General features: G+C 40.3%; 2 protein-coding genes across 2 annotated transcripts in view; both read right to left on the reverse strand.

Annotated features, from left to right (window-relative positions):
- Window positions 1-7,109: 7,109 nt before the first annotated feature.
- Window positions 7,110-13,577, reverse strand: LOC138019227 (probable cyclin-dependent serine/threonine-protein kinase DDB_G0278487). Its single transcript, XM_068865949.1, has 5 exons — window positions 13,263-13,577; window positions 10,343-10,593; window positions 9,306-9,428; window positions 8,574-8,621; window positions 7,110-8,043 (listed from the first exon to the last, which is right to left on the reverse strand). The coding sequence occupies exons 2-5, from the start codon at window positions 10,442-10,444 to the stop codon at window positions 7,663-7,665; spliced, it is 654 nt and encodes a 217-aa protein (XP_068722050.1). The 5' UTR covers window positions 10,445-10,593; window positions 13,263-13,577; the 3' UTR covers window positions 7,110-7,662.
- Window positions 13,578-17,443: 3,866 nt separating this feature from the next.
- Window positions 17,444-20,000, reverse strand: part of LOC138019216 (PAX-interacting protein 1-like) — a 19,921-nt gene continuing 17,364 nt past the window's right edge. The window contains exons 16-19 of the mRNA XM_068865933.1: window positions 19,331-19,421; window positions 19,148-19,216; window positions 18,229-18,328; window positions 17,444-17,657 (exon numbers count right to left, since the gene is read on the reverse strand). Of these exons, the coding sequence (XP_068722034.1) occupies window positions 17,530-17,657; window positions 18,229-18,328; window positions 19,148-19,216; window positions 19,331-19,421 (388 nt within the window). The 3' untranslated portion in view covers window positions 17,444-17,529. The remainder of the gene's footprint in view (window positions 17,658-18,228; window positions 18,329-19,147; window positions 19,217-19,330; window positions 19,422-20,000) is intronic.

A 20,000-nucleotide genomic window follows, 5' to 3' on the forward strand; every position in this document is an offset into this window, starting at 1 on the left:
GTGCAGGGCAAACGTGTCTCTTATTTAAACTCCTATTAAATTTTCGAAATGTATTAAAACATAGCGAGAGCCGAAGCTACTTTGCTTGTAATTAAAATATCAAAGAAGAAATCCTCACAGCGTTGAAGGTTTTCCTCCGATTTGAAACTAAAAGAAACGAAACATCCGCGCAACGCAACGCAACGCAACGCGCGAGTAACATCCGCGGAAGAAATGGGGACCATGTCTAAAAATAACTTAAGAGGGATCACCTTTGGTAGAAAACCTATAGGGGGTATCCTCTCTACTACCTTGATAATCTCTTGAAATAACCCTTCATCGGTAACAAATTTTGAAACTTCTCTGAAAACTATAGCAAAAAAATTAAAAATCTAGTGAACTACAGTAGACCTTTGAAAGAGTCCTTGGTAGGAACTTGCATGTTCCACCATTACGCAGACCGTGGTAATGTAGAAACTCAAAAAGACGAAACCCATCGGAGATAACATTTTCAAGGTTCATCTCACAAAATCATAAAGTAGCATCACTGTCACCCTCTACGCGTACCATCGCGTTGCATTCCAATGGAAATACGGAAAGAAAAGGTCAACGCTATAAATAAATAGCTAATCAAGCATAACTATAATCTTTGTCTAATTCCACTTCAAGAAATGATAATATTTACAGATTGAACCCAGAATTTAACCGAGAGCCCATTACAAACATGAAAAGAATGGATTTTAACTTGACTCAGCCACCATCTTGAGACCGTATGCTCTCCCAGTGATCTTTGAGTGCCTATTCAAGGTGGCGTCAAAATGCAAATCTCCGTCTAAGCCCCTCTCGCCGATACTTGCGCCAAATGCTGTCGAAAACCCCGCATACCGTAGCAAAAGTGACAGTCCAAAACCGCTGAAATCCCCCGCTAATGTCCAGCATTCCCCGGGTATGGTGGTGCGGGGCTTTCCACTGACTAGTGCATTAGCGTCTTCTGGTGTGTTAACTGAATTAAATCGTGAGTATGTATTTGCCGTCTGCCGCGTAACCTTGATTTTCACTCTCAAAATTACCTCCAGAACCTACTTTTTGCGTAGAATAAGCTTTTAGAATGATGTTCTTGTTTTGCATAAAGCAAGCTAACAAAATATGTACCTTGCTGAGTTCGCATTTGTTAGCGTTCATAGTATTTTCGGTCAGATGCTTCTGTTTCGTGAGGGGTATATTGTTTTGGTCTCCCATCCAAACACTAACCCCGCTGAACAGGGAATAACTTCTGTGAACTTTGGTATTACAAAGCTGTCAGATGCTCAGAGGGCACGCTTAAACTTGTGGTGAAAAGAAGTGGTGAGGGAACTCGAAAGCCAATGTTTCTCGGTTCTCTTTTATTTGTTATTCTTCAGAGACCGGAATGCTGTAGTTCAATACTACACAATTAAGTGCCTTCTGATTTTCTGTAACACGTACCACAGGCAACCCAGTGTATGCTTTACGGAAGCATCTCGTGTTTCTTTTTTTTAGTTTTTTTTTCCCGTGTCGGTAAAAGTCTTGCCTGTCACTCCCCTGGTAAGTAGTCTCCCTCGCAGCCGTATTTTTGGATGTCACGCAACTTTGGGGGATCGTTGCGTGACATCCAAAAAACGGCTGCGAGGGAGACTACCTGGTAAGTGGTGTCTTTGCGCATAGAGCCTTCTGCGCGTATTTTCTTAGGATCGAGAGGGTAGTGGAACTGCGTAGATTTCTCTGGTGGACACAGTAGAATCATTAACTTAGCCTGCAATGGCGTCGAAAGTCATGTAACGCGAATGGCGTTTTAGTAGATCCTTAAACAAAATATACCCATATGAAGCTCAATAATGGAAAGTCAGTTGGATAAACTAGGCAGGCGGTGAAATACCAACACCTGGTATCTCAAAAGCGACGAGTAATGGACTTCGACAACAATCTATCGCCCGTCGAGCCGAAATCAAAGTGAGCTGTATTTACCTGAAGTACATGGTAATTTGACACGATTGAGTTTCTTGCCTTCACGCACGCAATGAAATGGGAAGAGGTTTTCGCCTCTAAGAGCAAATATGTTGTTTTTTTCAATAAATTTTTCGCTTGAAAAGGATTCTGTGGTATTTTCTGCCTTTGTGAATTATAATATCATGTTGTGTATTGAATTTTCGAGCTTAAGGTTGAAATGTGATATGGGAGAAGTTTTTTAGTATTGCTCTGTAAGCAGGAAGGGTTCATAGGCCTGTTGGAAGCGTGCTTGAGTTTCAACAAAATGAGCCCCAAAATCAGTGAAAAATTGTGACGCAGATGAATAATAAAGGAGGGGGACATTGGGGTGTATTAGAAACCGCAAAACCGAAGAGAAAATCATCCAAAACCGCAAAACCGCAAAAAAATTCGGCTAAAACCGAAAACCGCATACAAAACCGTCAGAAAACCGATATAATGGTGACAAGTGGGGCATACAGAGCAAACTACACTAACACTTTATTTAATCAAAGTATCTGTGGATGTCATGGACTTGTCTAAGGCCTTCATATCTTTTAGTATCTGCTGAAATCATAGGCTTTATTTCTGCCGCTCTCTCGAGCCCGGACTTTGTGGGCTCATTTTCCGTAAAGCAGCTGGCAATGGAGCCAAGTTAACTTAGGAGAATTTGCACACAACTCCTCTCTAGAATTGCAATTTTGCAATTGCAAAAAGCTATATCTTCGGAAACTTCAATCGAAAATCTCTAATTGAACATTTCTATTTGATAACTACTAAGACAGGACAGTTTGGAGATTCGAATGAAGTGTTTAATCTTGGTCTAAAACATGCGATTGCACTGAGGAAGCTAACCGGTACAATTTGTTCCTTGTTTTACATGGCAGCAGGAACTTGCTCAAAGGTTAAATGTGGTAATAAACAGATACTTACTTAAAACAGCAGTTCAATATTGAAGCTCACCGCCACACCCCCCCCCCCCGGGGGGGGGGGGGGGGGGGGGCACTCCCATATAAAAAGGAGAGGGATGCTCATCGGAAATTTTACATTAAACCCCTAAAGGAGACCAATCTGGGAAAGACCTAGGCTTTTTTTGACCCCTAAAAGAGACCATATTATAACACAGAGAAATTAAAAATACAGCGACTTTTAATGATGACAAAGAAATTATCATCGAATACTTTCACCTGCGAAAAGAAATATAAAAGTGTAAATATACACTTTTATATTTCTTCGCGCGCAACCCTAAAGGAGACCTTCACGGCTACATATGATTCCATTTTGCCCAAAACACCCTAAATGAGATTTACACCTCCAAGCGAGACGACGAGCATCCCCCCTCTTTTTATATGGGACCCCCCCCCCCCCCCCTCCCCGAGCACCGCCCTTCCATATCGCGACGTAGCACCAAAGAGAAAATTCGTCGATGTCCCTAATTCATCTTGCTGGCCTTGGGAATTGTTGTCATCTGCACTGACTGTGTTCGTCACTACTTTCATCAAATTCTTGCTGGCCTTCATCAGAGTCACTAGCTTCCTTACTCATTTCATGCTCGTTCAGATCTTCATGGGGTCCTTCATCTTCATCCTCTCCGCACCAACTCGGGCATCATTCGACACGCGTAAACCCCTACCGTAACATTTAGCTTGTCACGTGCATTCCTCTCAATAACTTTGGCGTTTCGCGGCTATAGTGTGTTTTCATGCGACGTCTCCGGGAATTGAGCTCTATTATCACTCAAACGTTTTATTTTGTTTCGGAGGAAAAACAAGTTTACTGATCACGTGAATCAAAACAGTTATCTTGTCCCCTATGGGACCCTAGTACAACCTCATTTCAACTACTGCAATATTGTTTGGGGAAACTGTGGAGTAACTTTGCAGGACAAACTGCGAAAACTACAAAACAGAGCAGCCAGTGTCTTGACCTACTCTAACTATGACGCTGATGTCAACAATTTATTTGAACTCTTGAGATGGAAATCCCTAGTCTCTCAAAGGCAAATTGAAAGAGCAACAATGGTATTTAAGTCCCTACAGGGACCAGCACCTGAGTATCTCTGCTCGAAATTTGTCCATCGCGATTCTGGTAATTGTTTGAGAGGCCACTGTGAATAAGGTAAATGTTCCGCAACCGCGCACAAACTACTACAGAAAGCAGCTTTAGCTACAGTGGCGCAGTTTTGTGGAACAGTTTGCTATTAGAACTAAGGAAAGCAGCGTCCCTCAGTCAATTCAAATGACTGATTAAAGAGGTTATCTAAGCCATTATTCTAAACACGGCATTCATGGAAAGCAGCTTTTATTGTATGATATTGAGTAAGATAGTTAATGTAGTTTACATAGTTTTATCTATAGTTGGTTTTAAATTTTTAATTGTGCATATGGTTTTTATATTGCTGATTAATTGTACCGTGGTTAAATAAAGATTAAATAAATAAATAAATAAATAAATAAATAAATAACACTCTATTCGAGATCAATTGCCGCTCAAATCTAAGAGAAACCGGAACCCAAATAGGAAAAAATAGGAAAACCTAAAAAGCACATCGGATAACAAAACCAAAACCGCTCATCTTTTCTACAAAAACCGAAAACCAAATGCGAAAAATCCGCAAACCCAATGACCACCAAAACCGAAAAACCGAAGTCTTTTGGCACAAAAACCGAAAACCCGATCTAAAAAATAGCCCAAACCGCAAAACCGAAAATCCCAATGTCCCCCTCATAAAGTAGCTGCTATTTCCAAAATGATGGAATTACCTGGTGATAAATAACGTCGTACGCGTCTTGGAGAGTAAATTTTGACTTTGCATAAACAAGAGTTGGGTAATTGTGATCTTTGTTTTGACTTCACTCATTTCATTGTCAAACTTTAAAACACTTGACAGAAAAAGAAACTTACAAAAACCCGGTATCTTGCCATCATTTGACACAAATGCTTCACTGTTTGGCGAGTAAACATGCCGCGGTAACTTAATCACGGCGCCCGCTGAATTCCGGCCATATCACTTTCGATTTTGCGATTTACTTGAACGTAGCAAAAATCTCCTAAAATGTTTGTCGCTGATCGTAACTTTTTATCTTCTATATTCACGGTACAAAATTAATGTTGTTTTCATGTCGTAAATATTTTATTCTCGATCGACCGTCCCGGAAACTTCCTTCTGCTCTTTCTAAAAACTGTGTATCAATAGTTATTTGCTTTTTCATCGATATTTGTTTTGCATAAAGCAAGCTAACAAAATCTGTACCTTGCTGAGGTCGCATTTGTTAGCGTTAATAGTATTGTCGGTCAGATGCTTCTGTTTTATGAGGGGTTTATTGTTTTGGTCTCCCATCCTGACACTAACCCCGCTGAACAGAGATTAACTGCAGTGAACTTTAGTATTACAAAGCTGTCAGATGCTCAGAGGGCACACTTGTGACGAAAAGAAGTTGTGAGGGAACTTGAAAATTATCAACATGTCAGCCCAGAAGCCAATGTTTCTCGCTTCTCTTTTATTTGTTATTCTTCAGAGACTGGAATGCTGCATTCCAATACCACACAATTCAGTGCCTGATTTTCTGTAACACGTACCACAGGCAACCCAGTGTATGCTTCACGGAAGCATCCCGTTTTAGTAAAAGACTAATTCGTCGTCAGGTCCTTTGCGACTTCATTTTGGCGCCCAAACGGTACAGCTACACAAATGGTTATTTACTTGAAGTATAAACAGGAAGTTTTACTGCACTAGCGCAAATCAGATAAGTTGAGTTGAAGTACTTTCGAATAAAAAAATTACAACTACTGTTGGGTATTTTGGAACTCTGATGCACATTTGCAAAAAATGTATTATATTGATTGTTTCGTTGGCACTTAGCGATAGCTATTTCTAATATGTAGTTGTGATAAAGTGTCACACCTGACTGTGGTGTATCTATTCTAGTCATAACCGTTCCCAAACAAAGAAACGGTGGCCATCCCGACCCAATCCTCCGGGAATTGAACTCTATTATTATGCAGACGTTTTTCTTTTGTTTTCATTGAACATAGCTGTTGAAACCAAAGATACCTTCGTGATAACGCCACCATTCCGAGTTTAAAAATAACTTTAAATTTTGTTTTCCTAAATCCTTGAAATTGATTGGCTAATAGCGTGCTCGAAACCGGACCAGCTTTTTAGGATACGGACCACGGTCCGAAATTTTCCTGCGCTAATTACGGCAAATTGAACGGTTGTTGCGATGATAGTTTTCAAACAAAGGTAACTATGAAATGATATATGAAATAAATCATATGTTGAACTGCGGATATGAAATAAAGTATGACCCTCGCAGTTATGAACGCAAGAGCATCGCAAAGGTATCGCAGGTATCGCAAGAGCACCGGTATGCAAGAGCATCGTACCGGTATCGCGAGGTCACGGGTTCACATCCCGTTGAAGTCCTGAATTTTTCAGGCTTCTCTACGCAATTGCTAAAAAAAAATTGCTTTCATAACTGCAAGGATCATAGCTTCACTTCAAAGGCAACTAGTCGCAAACAACTTCTGAAGATGACAAATAAGTAAGGAAAATATAAAGATAAAGTGACGAAATGGATTCAGACGAGAGTGTATACAATGAAAGTGAATTTTACTATCCATAGGAAGAACCTCCAACGAAACAACGGCTTTAAAATAAACGACACCTTGCGGACATTTACCGATCTTAGTCGGTCCGTATGGGAAAAAGCATGCCCTTTGTCTTGAGTAGGGCCCTCAGCGTTCAGCCTCGGGCCGTACTCAAGACCTAGGGCACGGCTATTTTCTATAAAGCTTCGGCCCTTCCTGAATAAATAAAATGTGTCTTTTGCAAGTGAAGACTCATTTAAAGTCTTCTCTGTTAAGGACTCAGGCCGCGCCTCGTTCACAGCTCTCCGGGACGTACCGTTATTCCACATGAGTTGTCCACTTCATGTTGCGGAAATGACTTTCTTTTTCCTTTTTAAATAAGCTAGTGAACGATAAAAGTACATCGTTAAATAACCATCGACAGTAGCCAAATTAAAGGCGTACAAAGTGCTTAGACCGATAAGCCTCATCCTGATACGATTCTTGCATTTCCATACCTTCTTTAAAATATGAATTTTTGGAGAACAGAGCAAAATCCAACTGAGACGATAACCTCTGATGACGTCATTTATTTCGACGATCCACCATGTTACAGCGATAACCTAATACAATCAACAGCAATAGCCTAATCCAATCAACTATTAATCATCATAACCAATTTAAAAGACACTTGAAAAACTTCCACATACTTGAAAGGGATTTCAACCCAGAACCGTGTGATTCCCCGTAAACAATGAATTGCTCTTTACATTGAGCTATCAAGCCATCTGAGAGAGACAACAACTCCAAGTTTGATCTATACTCATATTGTTGGCTTGGTTCATATTGTGACAAAACACTATCTTACATTGCTACAGCTATTAAAAAAGAAACTCCTGAATCGAGGAGAGCAGAACAATCTACCCTTAGCGCCTGTTTCATTTTTTACGAGTGGGAAAAGTATTGTATACTGAGGAATATTCATCAAAGCTGCTAAAACATTTTCTAAGTACTGTCAACAGTTAACTGAAATTTTGAACTTATTGGTCAACCTAAATTACTGTTAGGTCACCGCATATCATATCAATTATGCTTCGCAAAGTTAAAATCCAAGTTTTGCCGACTAATTTACATAACATTACATTTTGGTACTGCCGCGGCCAATCCTGCGCCCGCTGCAATGAGCGAACTCACTCCAGTCACCATCTGGAGCGCTTTATCAAAGAACCCTGGTTTTCTCGCTTCCTGCTGTTGGCTCATGTTTTGATGAATCTGTTGATTCAACCTGGCAATCTCCATCTGCCTTTCTTGATCTAACCTCTTCATTTCCTCGAGGCGTGAATTCAGTCCTTGGTTTTCTCTTATAAACTCTTTGCGGTCTTGTTCAGCTCTCTGCATGCTAGCCTTTATCATATTTTCCATTTGTTCTTGCTGAACCTTAGCATCTTCTGCCCTTTGCTCTTGGAGTCTTTTCCTTTCCTCTTCGAATTTGCTTTGTTGCTTTTCCATCTATTAGAAGACCACTTTATTAGCTCCTAAGGAGTGCTAGTTTTCATTCATGGTTATTCTACTTTGTGTCTTTGAACCAAGACCTAAATTCTTTCGTGGGCCAAACGTGACTGACGCAGAGTAAACTAATAAGAGAAGCCAATTTTTATACCGACGCAAAGCAGAAATATACATTCTGCCGGCTTTCTGCAGGAGCAAAGCGCGGGAAAACCAGGCCACTTCCGGGATAGAAACCATTGCCTTTGATTGGCTGAGAATTTAAGCCAATAACTAAGCAAAGTGTTGGATGCAATGAACCAAAGCATTTGCGAAATTTCTTTTGACAAAAAGATAAACGTTTTGATATCAAGTGCCCCATTAAAGACCACTAAACTAGACTGTCCCTTTTGAAAGAAGATCACTTCTGGGTCTTTTGAAAAGAAGGGCTTAGTGCATTTTTCGCGCCACCAATTGGCTCATTTTTCACGGGTAGTTTCAGTTCTATTAATCTATGATTTTTATGTTTAAAAACAAGTATTAAGTGGCCTTACATCCTTTTGACGTTCACGATTTTCTTGTTCAAGTCGAGCGTGTTGTTCCTGAAAATAAAAGCAGAATTTCTAAAAATAAAGTTTATAAATCAAGACATATCATCATCAATCGTGACTTGAGTATATTAGGAAGAAAAACTGATTGTTCCCGAAAAAAGTCGAAGCTACGACCATACGATTACTACTGAGCTCGGATGAGCTCGGAACCGCAGGACTACATGAGACTAGAGGGAGTGTCGTAATAACGCACCTTGCCCTCTTTCCAACTATTACTTTTTGGGGAGTGCCAGTTTTCGAAATCAAAATTGGAGTAGGGTGGGGAGGTAGAGAAGGGGATTTGTGTTCCCACAAATCTGAGGAGTGTTGTAAGTAATCTCGTGCGAGCGAAATGAAAGAGGCAGTACAGGGACAAGTGACCATTTTCTAGCCCAAAGTGAGGCATGGCGCGAAGCTTTTTTCAAGAAATTAGTTTTCACAATCCCATTTCCAATTATTGGTGCATTAATTTGCCACCTGCGTCATTTTGTAAAATCAAAGTGGATAAGAGGGATTTAGAACTTACTAGCTTAGTGCATTTTACTCATCAAATTGCGATAGCTATTCTTTCAATTTCTTTCTTACAAGAAAGCAGTCACCGATTAAATTAAAGAGAAAAATGACATTTTTTTTAAATCTCCCCCCTCAAACGGGTTTAGCATAGCTGCAGAGCATGCGCGATGCTATTGCTCTTACCTCAAGCTTCTTCATTTCTTGCTCTTGATAGGCTCGAGCTGCCATTTCCAAACTCTTTTTCTCGTCGAAGTCTTTCAGTTGCTGCAAAACTCCGAAATATTGCTTCATCTCTTCCATCAGTAGCTTTCATAAAAAATAAAAAAAAGGCCGTCAAGAAAAGGAGGCAAGGGTGGATTAGGAGCGCGCAACTGACACTTGTTTGTTTGTTTGTTATTTATTTGTTTAAGCAGGTTAAAGTTTTGTCAGCTATTCAGCTGATTTGGACCTGCTATACCCACCCACCCATACACACACAGAGGACAGTCACAACACCGGGAACTTCATCCCCTACTCTTCTCGAATAGTGTGTGGGTTCTTTAACGTCCCACGGGGCACTGATGAACATGGAAGTTATTTGTGAGACGGGACCTCCAGCTTATCGTCCTTATCCGAGAAGACTTGCAAAGTCTAACCATTTGCGGATGTAATTTCAAAGGCAGCACTTTCTCCTCAGTTATTTAAAGACCCTGAGTGTTGGTCCGGCCGGAGTCGAACTCACGACCTCCCGCATGGCAGCCCGGTGCTCACCAACTGAGCCACCGGTGCGCGGTTTTCAATTGAGTGTCCAAAGTAATTGGCGAATTGCTTGGTTTTGTAATTACTTCACTCAGTGATTGGTTGAAAGTTCTCGCGCCATTTTGTCAAACAATCAGGAGTGAAACCAAAACCAATCGTGGCTCGTGCGTGCACATTTTCCCCGCGCTTTGTGTAGGCTACGTGTAATTACTTCGAGTTTTGATATGATTGGTTTATTGAATTGTCTCCGTCCTTTTTGATTGGCCCAAGTAATTATCAGGGGGTAATCAGGGGCAGCGATGTTGCGCATGGCATTTGATCGGTTTTGCTACCTCTCGGCAGCATTCCACTTACTCATGATAATTACTAGTTTTTATTCATGATTGAGTATAGCTAATTGTATGTGACACATTCTGCATTAAATAATGAATTTCAACGGGTTCAAATGGGTCCACGATCAGCACAAGAAAAAAATCTTTTACCGGATTGAAATTCATAGAAAACCTCAGCACAGACGTCTTTGGCTCCTTTGGCACGGGATTTGAAGTCTTGCTCGATCCTTTTGTATCCCTGTTGGATATCATCAAATGACATCTTGGCACCTTCCTTTCGCGAGCCGAGCAAGGACTGGATCCAAGTGTTCCTTTTTAAACTTCTTAAGAGAGTCGCAGGCTGCACGGGTTAATTTTCCATTTTCAAGCTGCCACCCTCCTAATTTTTCAACAAAAGATCCCTAAGTAGAATTAAAAAAAAAAAAAGATGTTGCAACAGCGCAGGACAGGAGCCCTACACCAGAGCCTTCTTCTCCTCCCTAAGTCCCTTTTACCTTTTGGATCAGGAGTTTTTGACCTAGTTATTTTTGGAAATACTTTTCCCGGGAAACAGCGTTTGCTTGGTTACGGTTAGTGAATCAGTGCTGTAGAATACGCATTTACAATTTTGCATAAATTAACTCTGGCTGAAACATGGCGGACAGACCGGAATCACGAAATCGGAAAGCTCAAATTCAGAGGTAGAAAGTAGTGAAGGAGGTACCGATAAATTGTATTTAGGTGACGACTGTGAGGGTAATGAAGAATGAGAGCTAGCCAGTTAGAAAATAGCGAAGAAAGTTATTGGCACAAAGAAGCGACTACTTCGAAGGATTCCCGTCCGAAGAAACGACGTGCCGGTACGGCTAAAGAAGACTGGAAAGTGAAGCAAAACAACAGCCTCAAGCTCTGTGAAGAAGATGAAAGGTGAAATTAGCATCATGTATTTTGTCATGAAACAAGCCCGGCACTAGAAATGAGGGATCCATCTGCTTGTTACCTCTGTCGGAATTTGAGTTTTTCTACGCGTCTGTCCGCCATGTTTCAGTCACAGCTAATTTATGCGAAATTGTAAATGCGTAATCTACAGCACTGATTAGCTTAAGGTGGCTCAAAACAGTTTCCAACACATTCCATGACTTTGATGTGTCATTATAGCCACTCTTCAACAGTTGATGCTACAATCATGGTATCAAAAAACTGCCCGATCACTGGTGAACATGTTGGTATTATTTTTGTGACACAATAGGTTACCATAGCAATACTAGGACCTGCCAAAAATATACAACCCTTGATTTCACGCTTGTAAGCGCTAATATTTCCAAAGAACGGCATGGTGAAATTTTTTCTAATAACAGAGTTTTTGATTAGCAGGATAAGATGTAACGTTTGGCAAAGTATTAAAAAAAAATTCTGTACATGGGGTTCGAAAGCCACCTAAAATTTTTTCGAAAAATTAAGACCCAAGTGTAGCCATCCTGGCGCGCAGGCGGCTAACACACGACAAAAATCGCCATCACGGGCGCCGACGACGAAAATCGCTCGTGTAGCCGCGGCTTAAGGTAACAAGCTGGAAACGCTGTTTCCCGGAAAAGTGTTTCTAAAAATAACTAGGTGTGTTCAATAAAACGCCCGATTAAGAGTTCATTGGGGAGCCGACCTTCTAGCGATGTGACTGCTGCACAGGATCAAAAGAAAACTTAATTTGTGACCCCTTGATGGGAAAACGTACACTACCTAACAATCATCCGTTAAACGTTGAAGAAAACTAACGGATAGTTAACGGATTGCTAACGGCTTTTGAAGTCCTTCTAACGCTTTGTATCTAATCCTTTCTAACCGCTTGATAGCGCTGGGGACCAAAGATTTATCAAATCATAGTTAGGAGATCTTGCTCAACGTATTTAGGACAATTAATGTCGCAGCAAGTTCCTGAGATCATTCTGTTTACTGAAATCGTTAATTTCATACCTACCTTATCAACCAGTAACAATTTTTACCAATCATTGGGACTGTTCTTATGGCTTCATGGCTTCAATACGGAGTGCCACAATTGTGTTAAATTGCCCAATTTCGATGTAATTAAAATTCAGTCCTATACATAAAGGCATCACCTTGGGCTCTGGAGAATAAATACAAGGATTTGTATCAGGTTTTATTCCCCAGAAGCTCGAGATGATTCCTTTTGATTAGTAGACTGTATTTTCATATATCGAAGTTGGGCTATTGGCTTTTTATTTCTGTTTTCTGATATTTGTTTCTTTTTTAAAGTAAAATGGCTAGTGATGCACATGCCTTTGGTTTTTTCGTATCAGGAATTTGTGTCAGGGGGCGAAGACTGTAAAATTGAATTTGTCTTACGGCCATTTTAGAGAAAACGTCACTCTAAAACTATAAACGTCCGCACTTTCGTAAGTCCTTTCGCGAATATATTCCAGTCCGTTCACTGTCGAACACCCAATGTGGACGACCAGTCTATCCAAAAAATAAACAACGGTATGAGCAACGGGATTTCATGAGCCGTAACACCATATAATGAGAATGAAATATCCAAAATGGTGATGGACGCGTGGTCGGCAAAACATTACAATTTCGGTGATTTCACGTCGTTGTTGTGAAGAGTACCGGCAAAAATATGTGCTAAAATTATTTCTCCTCTTTTAACCAAAGATAATTTTGTTTTGTTGACACGGACCAGTCGTAGGTCTTGAGGAACATTTATAATATAAGAGGGCCAAATTACTGAAATCTGAGTTGGGTCAATCGAGGAGGGCGTTTTTACCTAGATAAGGGGGCCGTAATGCTGAAATGATAGAGCTAGCAGCACTTTCGCAATTGGTTAGAGAGACTACGAGGACAAATGACAACAATTACACGGGGAATTGGGGCAACCAAATCGCCAGAGACAGGTAACAACAATGCTAGCAATGTACAATTGCTGTTGGAACGGAACAAAAGAAGCTAAGTATAGTTCTATTACTGCAATGTTCCAGAAAATCTCAAACCTTTCGGTGGCCGGGGAACGAATGTTAGGAAAGCTCACACCATTCACATAAGTTAAGACATGTTTTGTTCTTTTTTTAATCCTTACCGTAAGTTTTTTTCGGTACTTTTCTGTTGTGGTAGCGGAAATTCCGAAGGTTTCCTTTTCCAAAAGCAGCTACTCCTTCTGAAGAGCCAATTCATGCTTGCACACGGCCATGACAGTCAACTATCGCATGGCAATTTACCTGACAAAGTTCCGCGTTCATTCGTGGCATCATAAAGCTTCAGTCGATGCTTTACACGCTGGTCCGAACACTTTTGTCATCACCAACCGTTTACCAAGCGGTCTGGACATTGGGAATTACTCCAGGAGTAATTAATAGCCGTCAACATACAGTTGGCACCCATGGCAGCAAGGCCTGATTTTAAAGTATAATGGACACATGCGGTTACCAGGAGTTTTATATACTTTGACCTATGAGTCCATCACCGAGAGCCTAACATTTCTCAATACTAGTCTATTGTGACGGCATTTTCATAGATCCAAGCTATTTTTAAAAGAGTATTCAAACAGAAATTTTGTGGCGTTTCACGAGTGACCATTCTCAATCCCATGGGTAATGATTTCTCATGACAGATTTTTGATATAACTTGGAAAGGGTCTCGGTTTCGCTGCAAAATCCAATCTAAAAATATCACCCTGTCTAATAAAAAAAGCCGCTCCACAAAAATACATTAAAGTTGTGCGTTCCTAGTCATAAGACCCACCGCTTTGACGGGTTTGCGTGCACATCCATCAGGAACAAAAGCCATTGTAGTTGTCGCGTGTACAAGTACAATCCTAGCCGCTAAACTAGTTTGGTCATGAGAAACTCGGACAACCGCATGACTTTTGGAGGGCATATAGGTATTTGTGGCACTGAGGGCATCATTTGGCGCGCCCGAGCACGTAGCGAGGGTTTAATAGATGCTACGATGGACAAAAATAAACTATAAACCAGACAAAACTATATGCCCGACAACAGTTCTGAGATTATCATTATTTTAAGTGAAGCTATGATCCTCGCAGTTGTGAATGCAATCAAATTCCCCACCCTCGCGACAACACAATTGTCCAAAAGCCCCTACCTGGAGCGACTAAAGGTGGCCAAAATAATACCCTTTAGACCTTGCTTCACACAGTAAGAGTGCAATATATGTACCCCTCACCTTTCGTTTAGCCATCTCTCACAAACGGGGGAAGTTCATTCGAACGCCTTCTGGGTATTTTCCAAGATGACTGAGTCATTTCAAGCAATCTCGTGCCCAGGGCTTTTCCCTCACTACTTGAGAGGGAAAGGCCCTGGGAACAAGGTTGATTTGATGCTTAAATTCCTACTAAGCCGGCAGTGAAGGGAAGCAATGTTTATCACAACTTTCGAGAATGATCTAAGAAAATTTCGAGGCGATGGGAGCTTTTGAAGCGCATCTATGGCTGTGTTCCCTCGCAAGGAACTAGGCTTCCGGATTTAGCGTCACACTGTTCCGGATTCATAGCGGATTAAAAGATCCACCCTGGAGAGCGTATTCAAAAAAGTTCCGGATTCGCCCTGGGGCGAAATCGCCAGATAGGTGTGAACAGGGCTTAAGAGACAATTGCTCAAATTGACCAGTTTAAGTGAGAGGATCACGTCACTCTTTCGACTTTTGACTTTGCGAGACACGTTTCGACATTCCTATCTAACCGTCAGTTGTAAATGCCGGTGTAATCTACAAGTTTCTTTTTCTGGTTGTAATGCCAGTTACATTGGCATTCTCAACTCGCGTTCACGAGCCTCCAGAATCCAACTTTAAAGGTGGCTGGAACCAGTTTCACCACTTTCTTATTATAAGGGTTATAACTACTAAACTGTATCACGTAACAGCAACGTTATGGTTACCACATGAAACACCAATTATTGCTTAACAAAATGCGTCCACTTCTGTGACGTAATAGGTTACTATGGTAACACGAAATCTCTCCAAAACACCCTATATTTCGTCATATCTCAAAACAGCATTCTGTAAGCCCCATTTTTAAAGGTAGACTAGTAATTAGCAATCTGAGATGGAACTATCAGCAAAGTTTTGCAAAACTCTTGGAAACCAATTCAAAGCTACATTAAATATTTGTAAAATTTATGGTGTGCTCAATCTTCGATCACCGCCTTTGACATGGACAGGGCTACAGAAATTGCCGCTGAAATTACCCACAACTCAGGTGTCTCTTTAGTTTTTCATGAACAAAACTTTGCCGATCTAAGGCTCGTGTTCTGTGCGAATGTTTCTCATGTTTATTCCTAAGATTTGAGATCACTTTTAAGGAAAAATAGCCGGCGAGTTCACGTGCAATAGCAGGCGAATTTCGCCGGCCGCCGGCTCTTATTGAAAAACCTGGCCCTGTGCATAAAATGGGAGAAACTTACGTAACCTAAATCAACTACTAATCATCTAAATTTATCCCACGCCATACAACGCCAGTCGGATCACGCCGTGGATGTTCTATTTATCTTTGTTTTCTTTGTCTGCGCCGTTACAATAATAATAGCCCGGAGAAGAGGGAATAGGGAGAGGGGGAACTCGCATATGAAAGGGGTGGGGAAAGGAGGAGAAATCGGATTTCCCATAATGCCTCGCTTCCAACTATAGTATCAGCTCGATGTTGACACGTGATCTGTCATTTGCGATGGAGCTTCTCGGAGTGAACGCTGATGTGCTATCTCCGTCGCCATTGCTTTACGTCAATTGCTTAGACTTAGACAGTCGGAGTTATGTTAAATCTGCAAACTTAGCCTGTTGCCGATTTCCAACGGTCCTGGGACACGTTAGTTTTCCAAAAGACTTACGAGAGCGGCGTCTTTCCTTGTTTGTGCGAACAGAAACGTTGAGCGATCTTGAAGCGAAGGCTTCTTCCATGCATTTGCTGTTTGCTTCAATAGCGACTAAAAGGGAAGCATTTCTGTTACCACTTGATGTCCTTACACGAAGAGAACCGAACAGTATCTTTCTTAAAGTACTGTTCATTTCGACAGGGCAAACGCGTGTTCGTTCAAAAGCAGTTACTTGAAAAGAATCGTGCAGTTGTTTACATTTTTGGCGCCAATTTTAGGTCAATTTCAACGATCACAAATTCCTTGAAAACATGGGGACTTAAGGGGACATTGAATAAAATTCGAAGAAGATACTATTCGAGCAACAGCAGGTAAGAATTTACGCTAATGTACCCAGGATTGAACTCGCTATGGCCCAATTTGTGTCAAGCGTTAGAAAACCGCGAACGAACAAAGCGAGTCGGTCATGCATACCACACCAAACAATTGTATGTTTTTCTTCATTCTTAGGCAAATTAGCTGCGATATTGTAATGCAAGCTTGAACTTAAATGTCTAAACAATACATAAAACGATTTAACTTACCTTCTCTGTTCCTGAATAAGGAAAATAGCCACTTGAAATACAGTCGATTTCGGACCGCGTGCTCGCCTTCACACCGATATTTGACACCTTCAAATCGATATTTTTTCGCAATGGCTCGTGGGAAACCCGATTTCTCCTCCTTTGGGTGGGGGATGCTCGTTGTTTCGCTTAGGGGTGTAAAAGTTCGGATTTTGGTCTCACTTAGGATGTGCTGGGGAAAACGCTATCATATGTTGCCGTGAAGGTCTCTTTTTGGGTTTCACGCGAAGAATTTGTTTTAAATATGGTCTCTTTCAGTGGTCAAAGTCCCCTCGTCCCTTCCTCTCCGGGAATAATAGCAACAATGTAATCGCTGTAACTTGAAACTCTATTGTCTTACCTGTAATATATTAGAAAATTCAAATTGCAACGAACCTTTACAACTGAAGTCGAAACATACCTTGTATACTCAGAAAGTGTTGTCTTTTTTTTTTTTTTTTTTTTTTTTTTTTTTTTTTTTTTTTTGCATCAAAACTTGTCTCCTTTTTACTTACCGGAAGTTTGGGTCTTCTACAGGTACTGGAAAGCATTGTTTTTTTGGTCACTTGGGATAAGTCTTTATTCGGAGTTGTTTTGTTTTCTGTCTTTTGATTCTTTTGTTTTACGTAATCTCTGCTCCGGTACTTGCAGAAGCTGCCGGATTTTCTGGTAAAAAAAATTGAAAGCTGCCCCCCCGATCCCCTTGGCCATTGAGAGAACAGACATTTTCTGACAACTAGAACAAGGAACGTTATCACTTTTGGGTCAATATGGATTTCCATCAGACTTGAAACCAGAGCATAAAAACTCTTAAAACCTTGTGGATAAGTTGCATTTCGTAAAAATCTTTGCTTTTTGAAATCACATTAAATAACTCAGCTTCACATATCTTACAGAATACAATATACTGTACCTACAATGACTAAAAACAAGTATTTTGAGAGCAAACCTTCAAAAGTGGACAAGCTCTTGCTCTTTGCAAAGACAAGGTCAATTCCATATCATACATGTCCTCTGAGTTAGAATCTTTGACAATGTAATCTCTTGCGTCTGTCAGAAAATAAGTAAACAAAAAATTATTACACTTATCGCATTTTTGCTACGAGATTCACAAAATAACTCAACTAAGCCCTCCTTCTAGTTGTTATCAATCTTGGTGCTTCTTCTTGGAATACCTTTTGAATTATTTTTCACAAAAAAAGCGAGCTGCTTGAGAAAACAATCGGAGAAAGTTATTGCCACGTTAATACAATATCATAAGTCACCAGGAATTAAGACTGTTGTTCTTTTAGCTTGAACTCGCGTCCAAAGCATAATACACTATTTTAGTAATGCACTGGTAAAGTTCACAAAACACGCGCAACTTAATTGTAACTTCATTTAAGGCGGGAGTGTTGCATGACACCTCACAAATTCTTAACCCACAAAGTGTCCCCCAAATTCTGCTCCTCAGCCACGGGTCAAACAAGGGCGAATTTTGTTGGCTTCACGCAACTTATTTGTGACGTTGCGATAAGGCAACATAAAGATATGTTTCGTGGTACTGAAATTTGTCTGCTAAATAATGAATTTTGAGGTTAGCACCTAAACAGCATTAGATACAACCGTGGGAGATTATTACCTAAAAAGCTCTTTGACTGCTGACTTTTGTCTATCCACTCTGGTGTCACTACATAGTGGGCAATTGAGATGGCACACAGGAACTTCACTGTACGGATTATCTGAAAACAAGGATTATTAATTTCTTTTTCAAGTCTCAAAAGATTCAAAGATCAGGGGCATGAAATTTTTAAAAATTATAACGATATCATTGTGAGGATTTGTGACTGGTTCATCATCTCACCACTAGAATGTTCAAAATTATGGTATTAAAAAATCAAACAATGTAGTTGACAGAGATCGTTGTAGTAACAGGCTTAAATCTTTCAGACAGTAAACGGCTATGATTGCCTACTTTACCGAGCTGTATGCTACAAGTTAATTTTCTGTTTTTGTTGCTTGATTCAGTTCAGTTTACTTACACTCCATGATATTATTGTACTGATTTGAACAGTCATTATTCAACCATAACATAATTACTGTGAAATGAAAGATTAAAATGCTGGCTACAGCGAGCTTTCAAGCTGACCACCAGATACATGGATACAATCAATCAATCAATCAATGAATCGGTGCTTTGTTCATCCATATATTTGTTCTTTCAGCCATTAAAATAAAGAATTAATTAACTTGTGATCAAGTGACCAATAAACTTCCTTATTTCAACAAAACAATGCTTCCATCAATCAGCATTGATCATGCATGATACATGTACATCTATCAGTTGACGGGTTTCATTATGACGAAATGAATAAAACAAAAGTATCAATATCAGCTGTGGCTTCAGAGGCTGATTTAGGAATGGTAGAAGCTGCCAAATCAGGTACAGGTTTGGGTGCTTGCTGGGTTAAGTTTGTTATATCGCACCTCTCTGCCTGACACCACAATTAAATTACAAAGTGTATTTAAACTGTACAGTATAAAGGTACTGCTTTTTTTACCTTTCTTGTAACAAGGTGGGTACATTGTTTGACAGATGCTACAACCGTCCCTCCAAGTTCAATAACTATCTGAAAAGAATCATTGATAAAAGCGGTCAGTATTGGATGACAGCTTGCAAAGTTTGTGCGCCTTTACAGAGGAAAATAGAGTAAAAAAAAAAAACACATGAAAAACTTGCAAACCTCAGTTAGCCTTGATACTTCGGATGGAGTTATTCCAGTAAAGAGAACTTTGGGACCTTCTGCTTTTGAAGCATCAACAGAACTTGTGGTTCTTCAATGGTGTACAAAGAGATATGATTAATTTTGTTAGTGGCAATGACTTCCTACTAAAATTCTATAAAATCCCCATGAACCAAAAAGGATAAAATGGCCATAATTACTCTCTTCATGCCACTATTTAATTCAAAGTCCCTGAGTGTTGGTCCAGCCTGAGTTTTTTAATGCCGTGACCTCTGCAAAGTGGTCTCATGCTCAACCAACTAAGGCAAACAGCCAGTTCCCATACGTTAACAAAAAAGTAATGACACTGATGATGATGATGATGATAACAGTTGCCGAAATTGGGAATCCTAGACAGGAAAAGAATGATACAAAAGTCTTTTTTCCTTGGGTCAGCACATATCCAAAGAAAGGTGTTGGAAGTCTGAGGCCTTAGTTTGACACTTGACTGGTAAAGTGTTTACCGGGAATTAAACTGTGTGAAATCATCATCATCATCATACTACTACTACTACTACTACTACTACTACTACTACTAATACTACTACTACCACCACCACCACCACCACCACCACCACCACCACTACAAATACAACAAATACTACTACTAATAAAAATAATAATAAAATAA

The sequence above is a fragment of the Montipora capricornis genome, chromosome 10, assembly GCF_036669925.1.
Source record: "Montipora capricornis isolate CH-2021 chromosome 10, ASM3666992v2, whole genome shotgun sequence".
NCBI lineage: Eukaryota > Metazoa > Cnidaria > Anthozoa > Scleractinia > Acroporidae > Montipora > Montipora capricornis.

What these genes read in the sequence shown, in the direction of transcription:
- LOC138019227 (XM_068865949.1), bottom strand. Translation starts at nt 10,444, where the DNA reads ATGATATCCAACAGGGATACAAAAGGATCGAGCAAGACTTCAAATCCC. An exon ending in AAGAAATGAAGAAGCTTGAG is followed by an intron (nt 8,622 to 9,305) that starts GTAAGAGCAATA and finishes TTTTATTTTCAG; the next exon opens with GAACAACACGCTCGACTTGA. An exon ending in ATCGTGAACGTCAAAAGGAT is followed by an intron (nt 8,044 to 8,573) that starts GTAAGGCCACTT and finishes GTCTTCTAATAG; the next exon opens with ATGGAAAAGCAACAAAGCAA.